This window comes from Pan troglodytes, chromosome 6 (assembly GCF_028858775.2).
Source record: "Pan troglodytes isolate AG18354 chromosome 6, NHGRI_mPanTro3-v2.0_pri, whole genome shotgun sequence".
NCBI lineage: Eukaryota > Metazoa > Chordata > Mammalia > Primates > Hominidae > Pan > Pan troglodytes.
In genome coordinates, this window is record NC_072404.2 from 104,639,107 (window position 1) to 104,662,852 (window position 23,746).

The window sequence follows — 23,746 nt, forward strand, 5'->3', positions numbered from 1 at the left end:
AATTTTCATTATTCACTCATAATAAAATTGAATACATTAAAAAACTCGAGTCTTCTGATTATTAGATGTTATAAGAATTAACAGGGTAGATGGATTTAAGAAGCATCAGACATCAATCATTTCCAACAAACAAAATGTAATTTTCTAAAATATGCCATAAAAATAGCAAAAACTATGTATAAGGTAGTCAGTGATGAATTTAGCAAAAGATCTCAAGACCCATGGAAAGACATGAAAGAAGACTTACATAAATTGAAAGAGAAAGGAAGCCTCAATATTATAAAAATGCTTTTTATGCAAAATTAATCTATATATCCCATGCAGTTTTAATTAGAATTCAAACAGGGCTTTTAACTTCTTTAGAATTTGGTAAGTTGTTTCTAAAATATATATGGATGAATTGCTTGGCCCAGAATAGGGCCAGGTTCTCCTGAGGAAGAACAAGGTGAGGAACTTGTTCTTCTAGATACTGAGATTCATTATGAAGTAAAAGTGATTAAGACCACGTGGTATAGTCCCAGCAATTGTCAAGTGGTCTAATATGCAGAATACAGAGTCCAGAAGCAGACTGACACATTTATGTCAGTTTGAGAATAATACAGAGCAGACACTGCAGTTCTGTGGGTAAAGGATGGACTAATAAATGGTGCTAGGAAAATTGACCATCCATATGGAAAAAATGAATTGGATTCTACCTCACATTATTCATGAAATAAGTTCCAAATGGATTACAGTCTCAAATTTGAAAGACGATACTTAACACTCTTAGAAGAAAATGTAGGATTTCATATGATTTCTTTTTTATTATTATTATACTTTAAGTTTTAGGGTACATGTGCACAATGTGCAGGTTTGTTACATATGTATACATGTGCCATGTTGGTGTGCTGCACCCATTAACTCGTCATTTAACATTAGGTATATCTCCTAATGCTATCCCTCCCTGCTCCCCCCACCCCACAACAGGCCCCTGTGTGTGATGTTCCCCTTCCTGTGTCCATGTGTTCTCACTGTTCAATTCTCACCTATGAGTGAGAACATGCGGTGTTTGGTTTTTTGTCCTTGCCGTAGTTTGCTGAGAATGATGGTTTCCAGCTTCATCCATGTCCCTACAAAGGACATGAACTCATCATTTTTTATGGCTGCATAGTATTCCATGGTGTATATGTGCCACATTTTCTTAATCCAGTCTATCATTGTTGGGCATTTGGGTTGGTTCCAAGTCTTTGCTATTGTGAATAGTGCTGCAATAAACATATATGTGCTTGTGTCCTTATAGCAGCATGATTTATAATCCTTTGGATATATACTCAGTAATGGGATGGCTGGGTCAAATGGTATTTCTAGTTCTAGATCCCTGAGGAATCGCCACACTGACTTCCACAATGGTTGAACTAGTTTACAGTCCCACCAACAGTGTAAAAGTGTTCCTATTTCTCCACATCCTCTCCAGCACCTGTTGTTTCCTGACTTTTTAATGATCACCATTCTAACTGGTATGAGATGGTACCTCATTGTGGTTTTGATTTGCATTTCTCTGATGGCCAGTGATGATGAACATTTTTCATGTGTCTTTTGGCTGCGTAAATGTCTTCTTTTGAGAAGTGTCTGTTCATATCCTTCGCCCACTTTTTGATGAGGTTGTTTGTTTTTTTCTTGTAAATTTGTTTGAGTTCATTGTAGATTCTGGATATTAGCCCTTTGTCAGATGAGTAGATTGCAAAAATTTTCTCCCATTCTGTAGGTTGCCTGTTCACAAAAATTCCAAATCGTAAAAAGGTTGGATGAATTTGACCACAGTAATATTAAGAAAATCTGATCATTAAAAGACATTATAAAGTACATGGAAAGAGAAACCGAAAGTTGAAGAGGGTATTTGTAGCACGTATAACTAAGAAAAAAATACTGTTGTCCACAATAAATTAAGAACTCACATAAATCGTAAGAAAAACACAACCAACGTAGTAGAAAAATGGGCAAAACGCATAAGTTCACAAAACCAGGAACCTAAAGATTAGTAATCATAGACATTCAACTTCACTAGCAAAAATCAAACAATTGGCAAAGATAAAGTGTCACAGTAAAATGTGATAGCCAGCACATGGAAAAACAGGAAAATTCATAAAACTGTTTCATTAAAATAATTTGGCATTATCCATTAAAAAAGAAGATGTGAAAATCCTATGGCCCGACAAATTTACTTCGATGTGTATATATATCCTCCAGAAACTCTTGTCAGTGTATACCAAAAGGCATATTCAAAAACATACCATGTAGCATTGTTTGTATAGCTGCAGTAAAAAGTTAATTGATTTTAGTTACACCTTTCAACATAATGTTAAACAAACCAGCTAACTAAAAAACGATTTGCAGAATATTATATACAATTCACTACCATGCATCTGAAGTTTAAAAGCAAGAAAGACTAATCAATATATTCTTTAGGGATAAATTTATGGAATAACTAGAAGAAAATACAGGGGTTACAACTAGAAATAGAGAACAGAGAGGGCTTCAAAAGTAATAATTTTATAGTTTAGGCTTGATGGAGGTACATGGTTGTCTTTTTTTTTCTTTCTTCATATGACTTACATATATGGTATACATTTTTATATAAATGTTTTAGACTAGAAACTTTAAAATAATTAAAAGGTAAGAATAAGAAAACCACAAAAGGTTTTTTAAGCTAAAAAATATATATTAGTTTAAGGTTTAGTAAGAAAATAAAAAAGGATAGCATCAGCCAGACATTTATATCCATAAGGGTGTTCCTAAGGTCATTGGACTCCTCCAAGAAATCATTTCCTTTGTCCTTTTTGCCTTTCTCTTGAGCCCTCAAAATCAGCAGCTCTTTTCAGATACCTGTGGGTTTGAGGCCAGGCCAGACCCCTACCACCATATCTGATTTATTTCCTGATAGAGTTTGAGAGTACATTAAGCATTCTCTTTTAGCATTGGAACCTAGAATTTTAAAATAAGGTTAAAGGCATGATTAAAGCCAGAATTTATTAAATGGAAAGTCATTAAAAGAAAAGTGAATGCTTGCACTGCATTATCAGGAGAGTCTCATACAAGAGCATTAGATACAGAGCAATGAGGTAATTATTTCATGCTGTCACACTGTTTAGTTCTAAATTGGAGCCTAGGGAATTCTAGAGTAGATTCAGCCTTTTTAAAAATATATATATGTATATTATGCATACAGATATAATGTGGTAAACTTTCACAATTTTCATTTTTCCTGAAAACTTATTTTCAATTTTGTTTAATCCCCAATAAATAATTTTGACCATGAAATATTGAATTACACTAATAATTAAAGGGTGAACATTCCTGGTAAATCACTATGGGAAATTTTAATGAACAAGCCAAGTGAATGAGAAATCAATATTTATTGATTATTTTCTGGCGTATCATTAAGGCCAAAATCTGTCCTCTTACTTACAAAGCAAAGCACCTAAATTGCCTGTCTAGTTTTGTGCAAGTTTTGAATCTGACTACTTGTAAACTATTAAAACTTTTGTTGCCAAATCAATGAGACATTCTAAAGGAGGTATTCAATTGCAAATTGACAGCTCTGCTTCATTCATATTTCTCACTGCATCTTCATAAGTTCATAGAATCCACCAGACCCTTCAGTCATACTGAGTTATAAAATAGTACTGGGAGATATCTAGGCCAGGCACGGTGGCTCATGCCTGTCTTCCCAGCACTTTGGGAGGCCAAGGCGGGTGGATCACCTGAGGTCAGGAGTTCAAGACCAGCCTGGCCAACATGGGGAAACCCTGTCTCTACTAAAAATACAAAAATTAGCTGGGCCTGGTGGTGGGCACCTGTAATCCCAGCTACTTGGTAGGCTGAGATGGGAGAATCACCTGAACCCGGGAGGCGGAGGTTGCAGTGAGCCAAGATAGTGCCCCTACACTCCAGCCTGGGACAGAGCAAGACTCTGACTCAAAAAAATTAAAAAAAAAAAGTTGCTTCAAGAGGAAATACAATGTTACTTTGTCAGAATGAGCTTTAACTTAGTAATTTTCTGTTCATTTTAGGAAAAGTGGGCTACTTTGTTTTGGCTTTTGAATTTTACTTGCTTTTAATAGAACAAGATACATTATGATCTTTTATAAGTAAAGATCATTTTAACCCAAATGTGAGTAATTTCTTTTCAAGGAAACTTCAGAAGACTACTGTATTCCAAATTATTTCTTATATTATTTAGTTTATTTACAAACTTTATTACAAACTATTTCCAAGCTTAACTAATGAAACACCTATAAAAATTTAATGATACATTTACAAATTTGATATATTCCATTTTCTATTTAAGTACTATTAAATACTATTACTAGGAGACTGACAGTCTTTGCAAGTACTTAAAAAATTCTTACACATCTATTATATTACACTTCCAAGGATTGTGAACCTTCAGTTTTCTTACATTTTCTAATGCTTTACATAACAAAATCTTCCCATGATTGAAAGATGCTTTCCTTTTTAGGGAAATAACTATCATCTCAGGTAACTGAGTTTACTTTCTATAAGAGGCCTACAATCTGAATTCTTCCTGTACTAATCAAGGATGCTATTGTATCACAATATGTAATGGGAGGATGTCTACTTAGCATGCTTGGGGTTACCTAATATCCATAGATTTTGATTGAGAAACTGATTAGATTCTTGTAGGCAACCCTGAGTGAAAACACAGAATCTTGCTAATTGTTGCCATGTCAAAGACACTACAATATCAATGTCAAGAAAAAGACATTCACATATCCTAGCTCCCATGACCCAGCTTATCCACATGATGTCATAGTTCTACTCATAGATGCCTGCAGTCCCCAACCAGTTTGTCATTTGATTACATTTTTGTATTTCCCTGGCTTTTAGGTTATGCAGATCTCTTTTCCATCAGAATCTAAAGACATCTGACACTGAAAGAACCCTGAGATATTTAAATGCCTTTCCCTGTGGTCTAAATCTAAATTCCATATCCTTTCATAGTCTAGAATCAAGCAACTCTTACAAGTGTTTCAAATGATATTTGATAGCAGTTAGGGCATTTCCTATAGTTTTTTCTGACTGGTAGTCACTGCCTTTCCAGGTAGTCTAGCTGGTATTACTGAAGAGTTGTTTCTGAGATATGGATAACAGAATTTAAGCCTCTCTGCCCACTGAGAACAGGAGTGTAGGCTGATCATAAACTGAAGAAGGGTATGTTAGATATCAGATTGCACCAGAGAAGCACTACACTAACAAATAACCAACTTACATTTTGAAGGCTATACAGATAGTTTTGAGATTGCATGTATTGACAAAAAAACTGAAAAAGGAATTTCTTAATATTCTTTCAACAATTAGCAAATTAAATGTATAGCTCATACAACAAAAGTTCAGACCTAGTTAGAAGATTAGAAAATAGCAATAATCTTCTGCTTGTTCTGGAACTGTTGAAAGATACCCTTCCTCCATAACCGTGTCTAATTCAGTACATCTTCCCCATACAATACTAAAATGAAGTAATAACTGAAAGCTAAGCCATAGACCTTAGGCCAAATTATCTGGCAGTTAGTAAGGTAGCAAGCCAGGCAGACAGTCACCACAGATATAATGAAAGAGCAGCCTTCTCTCATGGGGAAGACTGATAGTCATGCAGATTTTGACAAAGTTCCCTGGGCTTATATCAACATGTGGAGATACTCAGTCCTAGGACACCAGATCTAATTAAATTAAAATAGAATTAAGGTGCCTTTAAGAGAAAATATACTAAATATATGTTTTTCTCTATTTTTATTAATTTTAACTATGCAAGTAATACATAAATGTAAACAATTACATAATACAAAATATAATACCAAATTTTTAAACATTGCAAATAAGATTAAGGTACCCTTTGACCAACATCTCCTAATCTAATACCTTCTTTGTAAGTAACCACTATATCAGTAGGAAGTATATCTTTCCAGTTTGTTGTTGTTGTTGTTGTTGTTGTTGTTGTTGTTGTTGTGTTGAGACGGAGTCTTGCTCTGTCACCCATGCTGGAGTGCAGTGGCCCGATCTTGGCTCACTGCAACCTGCCTCCTGAGTTCAAGTGATTCACCTGCCTCAGCTTCCTGAGTAGCTGGGATTACAGGTGCACGCCATCACACCTGGCTAATTTTTGTATTTTTAGTAGAGACAGGGTTTCACCACGTTGTTGAACTCCTGACCTCATGATCTGCCCACCTCGGCCTCCCAAAGTGCTGAGATTGCAGGCATGGCATGAGCCACTGTACCCGGCCTTTTTCCAGTTTTTCTATGCAACTATATGCATATGTTTACCACTAGAAAATGTATTTTGTGTTAATGTTTTCTAAATATTTTAAATGAGTGTACATGTTATTTCTGCAACTTGCTTTACCCACTTAACATCTTGCTAATCTCTTTATAAAGATATTTATTGAGTGCTTATTACGTACCACTCATCTAAGCACTTTTATATCTATTAATGCATATATAATCTTCATAGCAATACAGTTATTATGTTTCGTTATCATGACTGTTTTGCAATTGAGGATCCTGAGGGACAGAGGTTAGATAAATTGCCCAATTTAATGGGACAGCCACTTGTTCTGAATTCTATTCAAGGAACAACTCCAGGTCTGCTCTCATGGTAACTGTTTTACACTGCCTCTCTGAGATACATAAACTTACCTCCTGAAGGCAATTATCTATTAACCCAAACCCCAGCGGGCCCACCTTTTATGAACTTGCAGTGGCTGCAAATGATATGCAGATACTGTTCAAGTTTTAAAATGCCACCAAGTGCCTCATGATGCTCAGCACCTCCATTGGTAATAGCACAGGCGAGGCAGTGTGATGGCATGAGGTATGGCTGTTTCTGAGTGGGTTAGTGCACGTAACTGTGCGGAGCAGACCCCATTGTTATGCTGCTCCATTCCCCTAGTTCCCTCGCTGCCTGTATCTGATCTGTGGGCAGCATTCCACTTACGTCAAAAATAACGTCAATCTAGTGAAAAAAACTGTATGACTCACAGTATTACTGTAGGGAACTGGTCTCTGTGTAATATGATATATAGCATCCTAATTTCATAGAGCATTTTTCATAACAGCTGCTAAAATCATCAAATCCATTAAATTCTTTTAAAGGATCCAATTTGTAGCAGTATTGAAAATAGTCTTAAAATGCAGGTATAGAGGTGGAGTCTCTCTCACTCAAAACTGCTCTGTCATTAGCTACTTCATATCTTCTGTGTATTTATCTGTCTGTATTTATTGATTTACCTCAGTCTTCTCCTGTTCTGTATTTCTAGCTGCATTGAGTCAGAGGTAGGCTATTTCAGAGACTGGAGGGTCTGAGAAAAATGGAAGATAAGAAAGCAGAGGAGGAAAAGGAAATATTCCGCTGACCCTTATGGACAACAGAACAAGGCACACTGGAGAAACGAGGAAAAGAAAGAACTGAGGCCTTGGGCTTATGAAAGCAGTGTAATATTATTGACTAAAATATCTGTAGAGAACGAATGACAATGAGAGAAATGGCCACTTAAGCCTTTACATCTAGCAGCACATAACTTAGAAACACTGAGCCAGTTGGATTTCCCCTGCCACACTGCCATCCACAAAACTGACAGCTATTTTTCTTTGTAAGAATTTTATTCCTGGATATATGTAAAGCCAAAAAAAAATCCCTCAGTGTTGGGGGTTTTTGTTTCCTCTGATGCTATATGCTTCTGCAGGTTTGCAAAGTTAGCCCTTGACATGTACTTTTGTTGGGAACATAAAGTAAGACCAAAAAGAGGACTCAAAGAAGGCAGAAGAATGTGAAGTTTACTTCCAGACTTGAGATTGACCTTCCAGAAGGAGAATAGGCTTCTGAAGCCTGAGCTCTACTCACTCTCTGTCACAGATTAACTGTGTGGTGCAAGTTAATACACAAATTGACCTTCTTTAAGCCTCAGTTTTCTTATATGAGAAATAAGCTGGGACCAGAATCCCAAGGTTATTTTGAGTTGTAATATTAGGATTTTTGTATTACATGATGGAAAAAGAGAGCATATGATGGTCAGTCACCCTTCTAGTTACCCAGCAGCATAAATCTTATACACATTTTCCTTCCGTGTACACACGTGTCCTCTAATACTATTAAGGGAGACATATTGCATGTAGTGTCTTTGGTAGGTGCTTCTTATGGACAGTATTCCTTCCAGCTTCCTTCTGGTGTAAATGCTATTAAGGCGAAAGTTTTCAACTTCATCCTATTTTTCTGGTTCTTTTAAAAAATTATTTTTAGAATGGAATATAAATTACTGATTTGTAATCCATGAATCACTGCAATAAAGTAGCTCTGTAATATTTGCTTTCAGACCTTCAAAAATTGTTAACTGCATACAATGTATTGTTGGCCACTTAGGTACTGGATATAAGGCACAACTTTTTAGATTCCAGCTAACAGCATCATAAATAGATATAATTTTATGTGTGTGCTCAAGCAGTTTGCACCTAGTCAGCTAATGTTGAAGCAGATACACCAGATTGCCATTTTTGGGTTGTCTGACACAAGCACCAGGCAAATTATTGAATAGTAATAGAACCAGGAGTCCCAGAGTAAATTTTCTGCACTATTAAAACCTGCTAATAAGTAGTTCTGATTTTCTCTCACTTATATTTGTTCAGCTCCCATTGATGGAGTACCTATTATAGTCCTGGATATTGGGTTCCATACCAGATCCTCAGGGCCAGCATTCTACTGCAAAAGGAACCATGTTTACAAAAGTGGAGTGAGATTCTTCCTTGGGTCTTTTTGTCACTTAGTAGCCAAAGCTGTTATTAAACCAACCAGACCAAAATAAAAAATCATCCAGGAAGTAACTTATTCTATACTTTTCAACATGTCATCCTTTTTTTTTTATCATGTTATCTAACATATAGGGAAGATTAATTATAATATTTTAGATGGAGCCTATTGGAGAAATGAGTTTCCTAGACTAGTCACGTCATATATGATTTTATAACCCAAAACACCAAACTCTAATGGCATTAAAATCTTGCAATGGGAGGTTTATCAACACTAGCTAAATCATAGCGGATAGCCTAGTAGCCTGGAAATCAAGACACTAGAGTAATCATGGTAGCGCATTAATTAGTTATGTAAATGAGGGCATGCTACTCAAGTTCTCTGAGCTTCAGGAGAGAAAAAAAATACTTGATTGGTATCTCATGGGGCTGTTGTAAGGAACAAATGAGATAGAGTATGTGGCATGATTTGTATTATAGAGCATACAATCCAAATATGAGCTAGATAAGGCGTAAAACGTGCATGTACTACATACAGTGTTTCTAATTATAGCTTTCATCTATGTGGTGTTCCACATTTTATATTTAAACAAGAGCTTATAAGATTGACTCTCTCCCAGTTATCACAACTAATGAACTCTTAATGGGCAGCTACAAATATAGATTTTATCGGAAGGAGGAAATTAAAGTGATCAAGGAATTATTTTTTCTCCCCTGACATGTAAAAAGTAAAGAGACTGCTAATTAGAAAATATTTAGCTGTTCTTTATAAGTACCTGAATGGTCTGAATTTTCTGAGTATTCATTCTTCATTCAAATATAGGAAATGAAAAGTCAAAACCTTCTCTAAATATTGTCATTCAATGGATGTATCTCCTGGGCAAAAATGTAGTTAATTTTTTTGTTAGAGCCATATACTAAGTGCTAGGTTTCATAGGCAAGAGGCACAAACTGAGGTGCTTCCTTGCTTTGGTTTTGTAGTATAGCATATTTAGAGCACATCTAGAATAATGCTGTAAAAAGGAATTGCCTGAGCTAATAATATTATAAGAAATTGTTTATTCTGTTAATACAAGTACATAATTTTCTGCAACTCAGTTATTTGCACTCAATTATTAATTCCTTGAACATGACTTCAGCTAATGACTGCCACTCTGAAGAGATAAAATAGGATTAATGATCAAACTCCTTTATTTCTAAGGAGTGATTACATATGCAAATGAAAGGAGTAGTAGCATTTCAAATAAGTTCCACCAGAGAGTACTTTTCCTTAACCAATATCCAGGTATGTTAATGGGTACCTTTCCTTTAGAATGTTAACTTTGGGGTCCTAACTTAAAATCTAGGTAGCAAAATTAAAGGTGGTAAGAGCCAGGCTAAAGAGGACTAATTGAATTCTCTCTGTGGCCTTTGCTGTTAATAGTTCATTTTCTTTGTGTCCCACTTTACTCTCTTTTTCTTTTAGCCTTTTTATTTAAAGACTTAAGTATTTACCCTTCGAAAATCAGTGTCGTTTCTGGTGGGGAGAGAAGGTATTCACAGAGATGAGTCAGAGGCACATACAAATAACTTGTAATACAAAGTTAGATGTTAATGAAAGAAAAGGAAATGTTTATCCTACTCCATCCACAATACTAGTAAACTAAGTACTTACGATTTTTTAACTGTTTATTTCTTCATTTGTGTAGCCAGACCTTGTTTCTTTTCCCCAGCTATCGTCAATTTGCTGATTAGGTAAATTCCTCACTGGTCTTTCTACAGGTTTCAAAAAGGAACAAGGTAGATTTTCAGAAACTGTTTTGGGTTGAAAATTATATATTAAAATGAAAATGATATAGTACCTGAAGACTGCTAGTAAATTTTGCTACAGTAAATTTATGATAGTTACCTTCTGTTGCCTGTAGTTGAACTGGAAACCTGACTTTGTAGGTTTTTTGTCCTTGGTTTCTAAGATCTGTCAACTTTTGATATACCTTCCTCTATATCTTTGGTCATCTAACTTCCCAACATGCATACACATAAATAGTAAATACAAATTAGTGATTTTTATAATTATATTGCAGGAAGGTTGTATGCTTTTTGGATGTTGGATTTTTATAGTGCCTTCATCATCTTTAGTGTTGGTTTCTTCCTTTGACTTTGTATATTTCTCCTAAGCCCCACTGATTTCTTGGTTATTTCTTGGTTACAGGCTGTCATGGTGGTCACCTGATCCTTACCTGATGTTACTGGTTACCTTGAGATTTTATCAGTGTCTGTGGTCTGTTCATCAGTTCTCTCCAAAGGTTTCTCTCACTGATTATCTTTCAATATTCTTAGACTTGAATGAAGCAGTCCCAGAGACAGAGCGCCTGGATTCAAAAGCACTGAAAACTCGAGCCCAGCTCTCTGTGAAGAACAGACGCCAGAGACCCTCTAGGACAAGACTGTATGATAGTGTTAGTTCCACAGATGGGGAGGACAGTCTAGAGAGAAAGGTGAGCACCCTTGACCGTTTTCTGATTTGTACTGTTGGAGTATATCATTGTTCCTACAGCTTATTGAAGATTATGATTTTTCTGCAAACAGAGTCTATGTCCTAGTTGGTAAGCAGCTAGAATAGTTCACGTCTTTATATTGTTGTAATTCAAAATATTTTGTCTATTCATTCAGTGAACTAACCAAGAGCATTATCCGTATTGTCATATTTCATGATGGTGCTTTTGATATTCAGCTATTGGTTTTACTTAGTGGGAAATAATGAACGTACAAGTAATTGTTTCTGTAGGTCTTAGGTATATGTGTTAGTGACGATGTTAATATGGTGAATTGGTATGAACCATGCATTCTCATCTGTAAATCAACAAAAACTGGTTTTCATGGAGATTCACTAATAAAAGGTTGGTCTTATTTCAAAGTAAGTATTGCATAGAACTGATACTCAGTGGCATAACCTTCCTTATAATCTCTTATACCAACAGCCATCAAACAGTTTCTATAACCACATGCATATTACCAAATTACTTCCACCTAAGGGTTTGAGAACGTCTTCTCCAGAATCAGATTCTGGTGTTCCACCCCTCACCCCGGTGGATAGCAATGTGCCCTTCTCGTCTGACCACATAGCTGAATTTCAAGAAGAACCACTGGACCCAGAAATGGGGCCTCTCTCCTCTATGTGGGGAGACACTTCACTGTTTTCTACTTCAAAGTCTGATCGTGATGTGGAAGAATCTCCTTGCCATCACCAAACCACCAAGAAAATATTACAAGAAAAAGGTATTGTTAATTTCTTTTTCTGACTTCATAACACCTCAGCTTGTACAGTATAAAAATGACTTTTTCTCATAATCATAAGTCATTTGTTTTCTCATAGCTAATAATTAATATTAATTTCTTTTTATATTATAGAATAAGAGAAACAACCCCTCCATGTATTTTACTTTAATTTAGTTTTATCTTTTCCTATCTGGTTCAGTATTTTTATCTCTTCAGCTCTCTATAAGTTTACTACTCAAGGGAGTTCTTCAGGGGAGTGGGGCAGCCCAGAGTTTCAACAAACACTAACACAGTCATAAAGAAAAAAACACTACATAGTCATATAGAAAAATATAGAGCGATTTTGTAGAATAGCAGCCCAGAGTTTCAGTAAACACTAACGTAGTCATATAGGAAAAAAAGACGAAGATCAAAGTAACACAGGCATATAATTGATACTTAATAATGTTCTTGGATGAATTGCTAATATACCTCTCCACGTAACCAGTGCAGATCTTCTAGAAGAGGGATAATCAACCAAATGTAGTCTCCACCTGCTTTTGTAAATGAAGTCTTATGGGAGTACAGTCACACTTTTTTACTTACATACTATCTATTTTCATGCTACAGTAGCAGTGTTGAGTCGTTGTGACAGAGACTGTGTATCTCACAAACCTAAAATATTTTACTCTGTGGCCCCTGAAAGGTAAAGAAAGCTTCCTGATGCCTGGTCTAGAAGTATATTTTCTTATACTCAAAATTGCTGGATAAACTCTGAAAATGGCTTCATCATTGGTTGCCATTTATGTAGAATTTTTAAAAAGTGTTATAATATACCTTTACTTTTGATCTATCAAGTTACCACAAAGATGATTAATTACAGCCATGTTTGATTGCAGGCTTGAGGATAAGGCTCTGGTTACCCTAACAGGAGTTGGCGATTTTCTGAATTGTGTCAATACCACATTTACAAATCATTTTTTTTTTTCATATCTGAGGGACATCAGTGGAAATTGGGATGGAAAAGTCCCATTATAACTGGCTAAATGATAAACATCTAACGGAATATCAAATTAGAGGAAGTAAAAGATTTTTTTCTAGAGATTTGTAAAACAGGTTATATGCCAGTAGAAGGCATGAAAATATTTTCCTCGTTCCTGTTATATAAACAACCTAATACTAAAGTTTTGGTCCCGAGGCTTACATAGCACTGGGCCTTTGTTCAGCCAAGTTTAAATAAAGTAAATTGAACACTATCAATTTTCTACTCACAATTACTAGAGATTATTATTCTAATTTTTTGTGTGGTTAATAACACATTATTTGACCCAGAAGATGTGTTCAAAAATATTCATTGAATTAATGTCTAGTAAATAGAAACTGGCTTTTTTAAAGCTTTACAGGATTTATTGCTTATTAAAAGCATTGGGCCTCTGCAAGTATAGATACAGTACAATTACATCAACGCTCAGAAGAGAGAGAGGTTGCATCCAGCTGAGGTTGGTAAACAAAACCTATCCAAGGAAGTACAATTAGAATAGCCATCAAAGCACTTAAGGGAAAAAAAGGGTAGGTAAGGAGGGAATAGAGGGTAAAGTGATGTCATTAACAGAGACAGGCACATATCATATGATTTAAAGGTACAAGGCTATCCCAGCCTGGCTGAGGCAGTTTGCTTATGCAGGGTGGAGTAGTTACACACAAAAGTGAGCCGGTAGGTTAAGTATATAGCTTTAGAAGTTAAACATCTTAGATAACTTGCCATATTACTAGGAAACCACAAGAAGTTTGACCAGAGGAATAAAAAGGAAAAGACACCACCAGGTATGGAGAAGCTGAGTTAGGAGACCCTATGAGGTGGTGCCCTCTAAAGAGGAGCAGTAGACAATGACAGGAAAGAATGATTCAAGGACCCTTGAGACATACCTTGACTAGGTAACAGGTAAGAAAGTGAGGCAAAACTATCATGAGCTTCACGCCTCAGAACATATGGTCTTGTCATTAACAGAAAATAGGAAGTCAGGAACATGATGGGGGAAATAGGATTAACTCATTTTTTTAACAGAGGAGGTCATGAGCGCAAGAGAGAGGTCAGGGCTGCCAGGTAGATTTGGGAGTCCCCATTATAAAGGAAGAGATAGTCAAGTATCTTATTACAGTGAGATTAAGGAGATGCAGTCCAGTACAAGACCTTAGGATTTGGCCATCAGGAGATCATTTATTATTTGAAAATGAAAACCAGGTTGCCACAGCTTAAAGTTGAGGCACCCAATCTGGGGGCTCAGATGTATAATTGGTCACAAAGGTAGTATTGGAGAGATTTTTAAAAGCCTAACAGAAGTCTTACGTAGAGCTAAATAAACAAAATGTATGTTTCTTTTTTCCTGAAATCATACCAATCTAATGTTGGATTTTATGCAGACTAGAAGTTCTAGTGTGCATTAAAGATGGATTTAATCAATTTTAAATGGGAAAGTACATTATTCCTTATTCTTAACCTCTTCAGCCCTATGGAAGCATTCATTTCAGTGTTCCTGGGAACACACTTTGGCAAATGTGTGAGATAAAGATGTAAGGTTGCCTAGCACCAAGCTCTGTGATAGGCAGAATCAGGCTTTTAGTCGCGAGATGTCCAAATAACTGCAACACTCATGGGTTACAGAGTGTTTTCGTGTACATTGCCTCAGCTGGTCTTCTCAGCACTCATTGTAACATCTCCCAGCTACCTCTCATTCAGGAAATAATTAGGCAGTCTCCTTTTAACTTTGCATAGTCCTAGCCATTAAGAGTTGCTTTAGGATTGATCTGGAAGAATTTGGCACTTTCTTTTCTTCAGCTTCTATTAAGAAAATTTAAATCTTGCTTTTAAAAATAAAATCCATTAGTAAAATCACCTTAGAAGGTGTTTGTGCCATGTCTATGTCTACGGATTTTTTTATGTGATTGTGTCACATCTGTGACAATTCAGTTACCCAAAGAGTAATGATGCAAATATGCATAATAAATATTTGAGGCTTGAAGTGGATTTTTGACACAGACATATTTCTGACTCTTGTATTTCATTATGTACATTTCAGTGAGTTGCTTATTGTAATCTAAGTATCATTAACTAAAAATATGAAAAGCTCATTGCTAAAAACACTTGGAGTATTTGTCAGTGTCCTGTGCTGCTTGAGAGCTTTGAACCTAGACTGCTATCCATAAACTGTGTGTGTACTTCATGTTTTTTAAAAGTGTATGTCGATGTGTGTTTAGAAATTTCTCTTGAAGTAAACAAAAATCATGAGCAACATTAACCTGCAAAGTTAATTGAACACTTTTTTAAGAGAGCCATTCTCTTTGCTTCCATACTAGAAAGTTCCTAGAAATTTAAAACACATTTTAAAAGAGACAGAAAAACAGATACCAAAAAAGAACTGGGGAGGAAGAGTTTCACACATAAAAAACATCAAATTTAAAACAGCATTTGTTAATCATCTGAGCTAATTGGATATGCTGAAACATGATGCCGATCAGTACCCTCTGCTGAGTAGTTTGGATAGAGCCATACCAGTTGTCTACCCTGTCCGAGATGTAACAAGTGCCACCAGTGGAATTGGTTCCCACCTTGACATTGAACTCCATTTGCAAAGCCTGTCTTCCTATTGGCTTTTGGTATCATTTTGAGGGTCCCCATTCCCCAGCAGCTGCTACCTTTGAGAGTCCTAGAGGCAAAGATCAGTCTGCTCTGAACACTGAGGAGATTTTGGCATCTTCCACATTAAGGGGAACCAGCCAAGTTGTGCTGTAACCTAACTATTAAGAAGGCCCTTTCAAAGATATAAATGTTTTGTAGCTGAGCCCCTGTTTAAGGAGTCTCCCCCATGTCCTCCCCTCCTCTGTTCCAGGACCGGCCACAGGCCATTAGCAAAGGAGAGCCAGAGAAGAAAACTTTGACTCTGACTTTCCCCCTAAATCTCCCAGACTCTCAGAGGTGATATTCTGCGCTGGGCTTTGGAGATATGGGAGAAGTGGGCTATGTTCCTGTTAGAAGGCACTACAACCCCAAGGCAAGAAAGGAATGGAGGACAGAGCCCAGGCACTTGAAGCCAAGAATTTGGAGCCAGAGAAGGAACAAAAGTCATGTTGGTCCCTACTTCGAATGCAGAGGATGATTTGAGAGTATTTATTCTCCGTTGTTCATTCCCATGCAGTTGAAGCTAAAACTCTTTGTGATGAATGTTGAGCCTCTGTCCTATAGAGGACCTCCCCTGCTTAACTGACAGTTCCTCAATGTAACTGTGTCTCCTAGGTCGTATAAGAAGGCATTGATTATTTATTTTACAATTAGGAATTTAGGCAAAGCCCTTAGATTCAGAGATGCATTGACTTTTGAATTGTGACTTTAAAAATAATAATAATTGATCTTTTTCACAAATGTGTATATCCTAGATGATGCCAAAGATCCCAAATCACTAAGGGCATCCAGTTCATTGGCGGTGCAAGGAGGAAAAATTAAGCGGAAGTTTGTGGATCTGGGGTAAGCACTTCATGATGTGAAAAGAAAGCCCTCTGTAAAAGGAGGATTGAAAGAGAAAATTTCAGCTTCTCCTTTCTGACTGAGTACTATCATTATAGGGCGCCTTTGCGAAGGAATTCCAACAAGGGAAAGAAGTGGAAAGAAAAAGAAAAAGAAGCCAGTAGGTTTTCTGCAGGTAGCAGGTACAGTTGTGTGATTAAGAACATGTGTATTTCTATACCTAAACTTTCTGGCCCCCTCTTCTATTGTTAACCAAAATCAGTGGTCAGTATCTTTGAGCTAAAGTGATACGCCAAGAATTGAGATGGAAGAAAAATTGCACAATTAGTTTATATTGGTCTTACTCCAATTATAGCCTCCATCTAGCCTTGGGCATATCCATTGGTTCTTAATTGCAGAATTATGGCCACATGAACCATTTCAATAAGTGTTTATCTAAATTCAGCACAAATATATCTATGTGATACTTCAGAAATATCAAATATATTTATGTGATACTTCAGATTTTTTGCCTGGCTACCTACAATGCTAGTGCATTGTATTAAGTCTAAAAGGATAATCATTTTGCATTTAAGTACCTTGTTGACATTCAAGATTGTCTTGTCCACATGTATATAGGAGTGACCACCATCTTTTGCTGCACTTGGCTATTTAATTGATTTTGTGGGCACTGTCAACTATGCTTAGTCTTCAGTAAAGACCTTCCCATAAAGAGCGAGCTTTGAACAGCATATTATCAAATTTTCCCAGTTGTTTTCTGAGATTATATAATTTTAAGCTGAGATTTGTATAGGGAGTCAGTAAAGCATCAAGCTCTGAAGCCCAGCTGCCTGGATTTGAATCATGGCTCTCCTACTTATAACTTTTAAATCTTGGGCAAGTGAGTTACCCTCTGTGCCTTCATTTCCTCATGTAAAATGAGAGTAATAACAGTACCTTTTACATAAGGTCAGTGTAAGGATTCAATGAGTTTTCATGTAAAACATTTAAAATGATACTTGGCATGTAGGAGGTATTCAAAGAATAATAAAGATAACAATTTGCTGCTATTGCCATTACTGTTACCTTATTATTATTTGCAAGTTACAAAGTAGTTTTATATTTATCATTTCATTTGATCCTTATAGGATTGAGAGGATGGCCAGGCTTGGTGGCCCACACCTGTAATCCCAGCACTTTGGGAGGCCAAGGCGGGTGGATCACCTGAGGTCAGGAGTTTGAGACAAGCCTGGCCAACATGGCGAAACCCCGTCTCTACCAAAAATACAAAAATTAGCCAGGCGTGGTGGCGCACACCTGTAATCCCAGCTACTCGGGAGGCTGAGGCAGGAGAATTGCTTGAACCCGGGAGGCAGAGGTTTGAGTGAGCCAAGATCACACCACTGCACTCCTGGGCGATAGAGCGAGACTCCGTCTCAAAAAAAAAAAAAAAGATTGGGAGAGTAGATAATAATACCATACTTTATTGATGAAGAACTTTACCTTCATAGAATTTAATTGATTTGCCCAGGGTTATGCAGCAGGCAGTTAATGTCAACCTGGGGCTTGCTCCTCCTGTGTAGATGTTTTTCCAACATACTATGCCACCTTCAGTTACTTATGCATCTAATGATGCTTAAATTTCTTTATAAAATTTGGAAATAATCTCAATATCATAGACTAAGGAAGAAACACACTAAAAATAAAAGACTATAAAATCATGCAAGGACCACTTCTCCACTTCATAGGTTGTCCACTGCTGTTTACTTTTCTTTTTTCTCTTTTCTGACATATACCTTGGTGAGAAATTGTACCTTCTTCTTGGAATTAAAGGAGCATTAAAGGAGCATAATGGGCAGGAGATGAGGAGAGAGAATTCCCAAATTAATTATCTTTGTTAGTGTGGCTTGCCTTTATACTGTACATTGGAAAAGGGTAGAATGCTCTCAGAATGAGGACAACAATCTCAGGAAAATAAAGGTAAATCTGAGGCTATATGCAACTCGAAAGTAGTTTAACTTTGTGTGGTTCGGGAGTGAGAATGATCCACTTTGTGTGTTAAAATTAAGAATAGAAAAAATCAAACATACTGATGGAAAAAAACAAATAATGAAACCGTTTAAGGGAGAAAGAGATGCATAAATACATGATGGGAGAGAAACTCAGATACTGAAAATGACACTGTCCTTCCTTTGGTCTCTGGGCTTTGAAGACAGTCACTCCCTCTCATCTTTGAGGCACCACCTGAGAGGGATGTAAGCACCTGCAGCCAGAAAGGGGGAGGGTGTCTGATGGAATTTTGCCATAGTAGCCAGAGATGATTCACCTCCTTGTATAAATCACAAATGAAAGTCAAGCCAATCTTGATTGTGTTGGTGAGTGCCCGCCCACCTCACTATAGGCAAAACCACAGCTTGTCAAGGGCAGGTGGCCATCAGCACACTGCTTCACCACAGTCGATGCCTGCTTTGAACCCACAGCTAGACTTCTAGATTGGCTGCCTCGCCACCACTGTATTTTTAAAACTCTGGAGTCCCCCTGATTCAGCAGTCAGAAATTATTGTACACATACCCACGCTACAAACTAGTTTCTAATTAGAATCATGATTTTGATCGTTTGTAGTTCCTAAGTGTGATGATTGGGTGTTCACAGGCATGTGTGAGATGGCCTCTCTCAAACCTTGTTATGACATTGGCATATCCAAAAAAAATAAAATCATAGTTTTATAATTATTAGTAATTATAGTAGAATTTTGTCAGGATGGAAAGGAATTCATATAATTGAAATAGAAGAACAAGGAAAGAAGGACACTTTTCTCTCGCAAGAAAAAAAATTTTGAGCTGCCATAGTAATTGGTTAACACTAATAAAATCTGTTGACAGCTATATTCTTCTGTATAGATTGATAATGTGTACAGAACCTTATAAAACCTATCCCAGGAAGAACAGAATTGCTGCCCAGTAGGAGCTTAATGCAATTGAGTTGGATTCTCAGGGTCCTGAAAGTCTGTGGGCTGTAAGCACCATCAGCTGCAGGGTCGCACTATGATTGTAGTGGGCAACTGGGAATACACTCACCAACCCTGGGAGACTTCCTCAGAAAAAGGAGGGAAGGATCCTTGGACTGAGTAATGTTATCTTTTTGAAGCATTTCATCCGATTCTTATTAGGCTAAGATTCTGATAAGATCGTTGGTCAGCTATAACCTATGGCTGTTAGATTTTAAAGAGGCAAGACTTTCACTATCTGGTCTTGGTTTTAGTTTTTTCCTCTCTATAAAGAGTTTACCTTGTTGTGTTTCTGTGGATACATAATGACTCAGATACATGCGCGACATGAGACAACTAGAGAAAATGGAGGAGGCTAATAATAATAAACAAATAAACCCAACAAAGAAATATGACTTGGTTCCATCCCTTTTCAAATATGTGCTCAGTGGCATTGTCTTTTTGTTTGTTTGTTTGTTTGTTTGAGACAGTGTCTCACTCTGTTGCCCAGGCTGGAGTACTGTGGCACAATCACAGCTCATTGCAGCCTTGACCTCCTGGGCTCAAGTGATCCTCGCAGCTCAGCCTTCTGAGTAGCTGGGACTACAGGTGTGTGCCACCATGTCCAGCTTAAAAAAAAAATTGTAGAGGTGGGGTCTTGCTATGTTGCCCAGGCTGTTGTTGAACTCCTGGGCTCAAGCAGTTCTCCCACCTCAGCTTCCCAAAGTGCTGGGATTATAGGCACAAGCCACTACACCCAGCCAACATTCTGATTTTAAACAGGCAGCATAGCAGATAACAAAAGCAGGAAACATTTAGTTGTCAGAGCTTGTTCACCCCTTAAAATGTATACCAAAGGGTAAAATAAAATCCTATTCTGTATTCTGGAGTAAGTAGCCACTGATGTCAGTGGAGCATCTACTTTGGAGCTCTGTAGATAAGTTTCCAGTGTAGTCACGGAATGGAAAACTCTGTGAGATGTGTGTATCTCAGATGGGGAGATGTGTGTATCTCAGATGGGGCTAGGTGATAGTATTTTGAGAAAATGATAAGGAAAGGAGATGGCACTCTTCTATGGAAATGAATTTGCATTCAAGTAGAAAGTGTGAACAACAGAAACAACACTGAGCTGGAATCCAAGGTAGTAGTCCTTACTTTTCCATTAGGCAAGTCTCTGAATTCCTGGGACCTTGGTTTCCTACCAAAAAATAAGTGGATTGGGCTAACACTGCATGGCTCTGACTTCCCATTCACCTCTGCGTACACTGTCCAGTATGGTTGCCTCTAGTCAGATAAGGCTAGTCTATATTGGGATATGTGTAGGAGAATAATGAATGCTGGACTCAAAGACTTAGTATGAACAAAAAGAACATAAAATATCTTCATAATATTATAATATTGATTACATGTCAAAATAATAATTTGACAATTATATCAATATTTGGAGGGTAAATAAAATGTATTATTGTTAAAATTATTTTACCTCTTTTTTTTCCATGGTGCTACTAGAAAATTTTAGTTTACAATGTGGTTCATTTATATTTCTTTTTGGATAGTGTTGATCTGTAGGATTCCATGAAAAACAAATCTTCCTTTAATTTCTACCCCATTATTCAGTTGGTCTATGAGTGAGCACATATTCATTTATTGTTTATTTTCTTATTTATATTCTACTCCTCGTTATTCCAAAATAATTTGTTTACATACAAAAGTACATATGCTACAACAATATAATTTATTAAAAAGTAAATTGAATAGGGAAAAGTTAGATTAAAAAGTAAGTAAAATTGTTACTTAAAATACAACGTCTTCAATAACATCTTCATAGTAAGTATAAGAGTGACCTTCCAGTGAAAGCCAAAAACACAATGTCAATATGGTTAAAAGCCTGGGTTGAAATCCCAACTCTGCCACTTACTTCTTGGACAGGTTTCTTAACCTTTCTGTACCTCAGTTTTCTCATCTGTAAAATGGAGACATAGACACACACACACACACACCTGCCCCTCACATACCTCTTCATGTTATTAGGAGGATTAAGATGGTCACATTTAAGTACATTTCAAATCCTTAAATAAAAATATCTATTGTTATCATTGTTTATTAAAGCAGGTTTGATGGGAAGGATACAAAATGACATTCTTCTTGCGTATTTTGCTGGCAGTCTTGTTCATCCAAGGATGACTTTTGTTATATCTTGAAGAATTAATGGGCTATATGGATTATACTTCAGGCTGTCCTTCATAGGCTATTTCTCTCAAAGAGGCTTTAGATAAATCATGGCATGACAGTGAGTTTGAAATTATATCCTATGACAAGTACCTGGAGGGTCCGCTCTGCCCTTGTTGCTGAGTAAGTGGAAAACCCCTGCTTAAGAATCATCTGAGCTGGCTGGAAACACACCTTTTAGAAGAATTGATGGAGATGAGCACATGTGTGTGAGTAGAAAAACACCCCATCTCTGCCTAAGCCTGGCCCAGTGAATGTAGTCATTTTCATGGAGACCTTTGAATAATGTCAGCTTAGCCCTAGTAGATCGGACTTATTCCCCATAACTGTCTAGCCCGTTTTTAGCTGCATTTATCAATTTAATATTCAGTTTTCTTTTTAAGCACAGTATTTCAAATGCCTGAAGCCTGATAAACTTACATTCTTAACAGGCAAACACTTTTCCATACTTAAAAAAGCTCTTGAAAATCTAATAAGTTACTGTTTAACTGTAGTGACTCTAAACGTCCCAATATAGTTATCAAAGTGCTTAATATGTTGTGTGTTTGCTAAAAACTCAAATTTAAAATGAGTTTAGATCATTAAAATGAGTTTAACATTTTAAGGTAGAATCAGTGGACACATTTCTCTTTCAGATTTCTATTCATACAAATTTTCTTAAACACCTAAGCAATATATCTGTTATTCTTAAACTTAGCATTTATATTTTGATAGTATGGATTTTATTTACATGATCCTCTTCTATTTCATTTTAAACCCTTCCAGTATGGGGAAGACTCATTAAGGGAATAGTTTCACCATCTCGAATGATTCAGAGTTGAACACTACAGTGACCATCTCAGATGAACTATTATTGATTAGATCAGAACTCAGGATCTGGGAGCAGGATATGTCTGAGTAGGGGGCGGGGGTTGGCCCTGAGCTTTAGATGGACATGTTTCTCACAGCTGTTATCCATTAGGGTCTCTAGATCCCATTTAGATGAGGCTAGCTTTACAACCTCAAACTCCTTGGTGGATGTTAGAACCTTATAGAATTACTTCATTCGATTTAGGTAAATACAAGTCTGCAATCTTCCTCTGGTTGCAACTAATTTTCTTCAATTAACTTCTTTTACTCCTGGCTTAAATTCTGTATTTCTTTTATACTTCATCTGTTCTGGCAGTTTCTGAACTCTTAATGATATTTTGATGACATCCAGTTAGATTCTGAATACTTCACACACCTGTATTCAAAGTTAGAATGACAACAACAAAGATCACCTTGGAATGTTTAGCTGGCAATTTAATTTTGGGATGCCAGCCCCAGGATACACTGGATTCAAGATATATGTAAATGAGTTCATTACTTATAAGAGATATTACATAAACCATTTAAATGCCAGGAAACAGCTACCTCTGAAATGGTATCTTTGGATTATGAAAACGAATTTGAAGCCATTCTTTCTCCCAGTTCCTAGGAGTGACTTATGATTCTCTTTTTTCCAAAAATGATAGCAAGCCAGTAAATTATAGCTAAAAAAGAAGGTGAAGGGAATATAGACTATCTGCCTATTTTGATCCACTGGAAAAATTATTTTCAGATTCATCAAGAGTTCATTTCTACCAATCTCGATTTTGGGGAGAAAGGAAGGTGAAAAGGATAGAAAAGGAAGGAAGGAGGAGGAGAAGAAGAAAGGGAGGGAGGAAGCAAATAAGAAAGGAAAGAAGGATTTTATGATATTCCTAATGGATTTCTCCACAAAGTGAAATAGACTATAAGAGTGGTCAACATGGAATAACTGCTGCCAAACCCTTTCTGCTTCTATTGTGGGCCCAAGAGTTCAATTTATTCAGAAGGAAATTGACATTTATTTTAGAAAGCATGTCTGCTAAGCTGATAGGTCTGTAATTTTAAAGTAAAAATTTCGTTTTTTAAATGAATGTTCTCTAGGTCCGAGAAATGAAAGCATACCACTCACTGTTCAGTTCTTTAAGGATACTAGCAAGTACCCAGGGGTTAC

General features: G+C 36.7%; 1 protein-coding gene and 1 pseudogene across 16 annotated transcripts in view; both read left to right on the plus strand.

Moving 5' to 3' along the window:
• The window catches only part of PPP1R9A (protein phosphatase 1 regulatory subunit 9A), a 387,118-nt gene that overhangs the window by 348,146 nt on the left and 15,226 nt on the right, over nt 1–23,746 (plus strand). For 8 of the 16 annotated variants that reach the window (XM_063815444.1, XM_063815448.1, XM_063815449.1 and 5 more), the window contains 4 exons: nt 11,113–11,270; nt 11,754–12,051; nt 16,462–16,549; nt 16,648–16,731. In XM_063815444.1, coding sequence (XP_063671514.1) covers nt 11,113–11,270; nt 11,754–12,051; nt 16,462–16,549; nt 16,648–16,731 — 628 coding nt within the window. The remainder of the gene's footprint in view (nt 1–11,112; nt 11,271–11,753; nt 12,052–16,461; nt 16,550–16,647; nt 16,732–23,746) is intronic. The other 8 variants (XM_063815446.1, XM_063815451.1, XM_063815452.1 and 5 more) reach the window with 2 other exon arrangements.
• Nucleotides 19,141–19,235, plus strand: LOC112209949 (small nucleolar RNA U13; annotated as a pseudogene).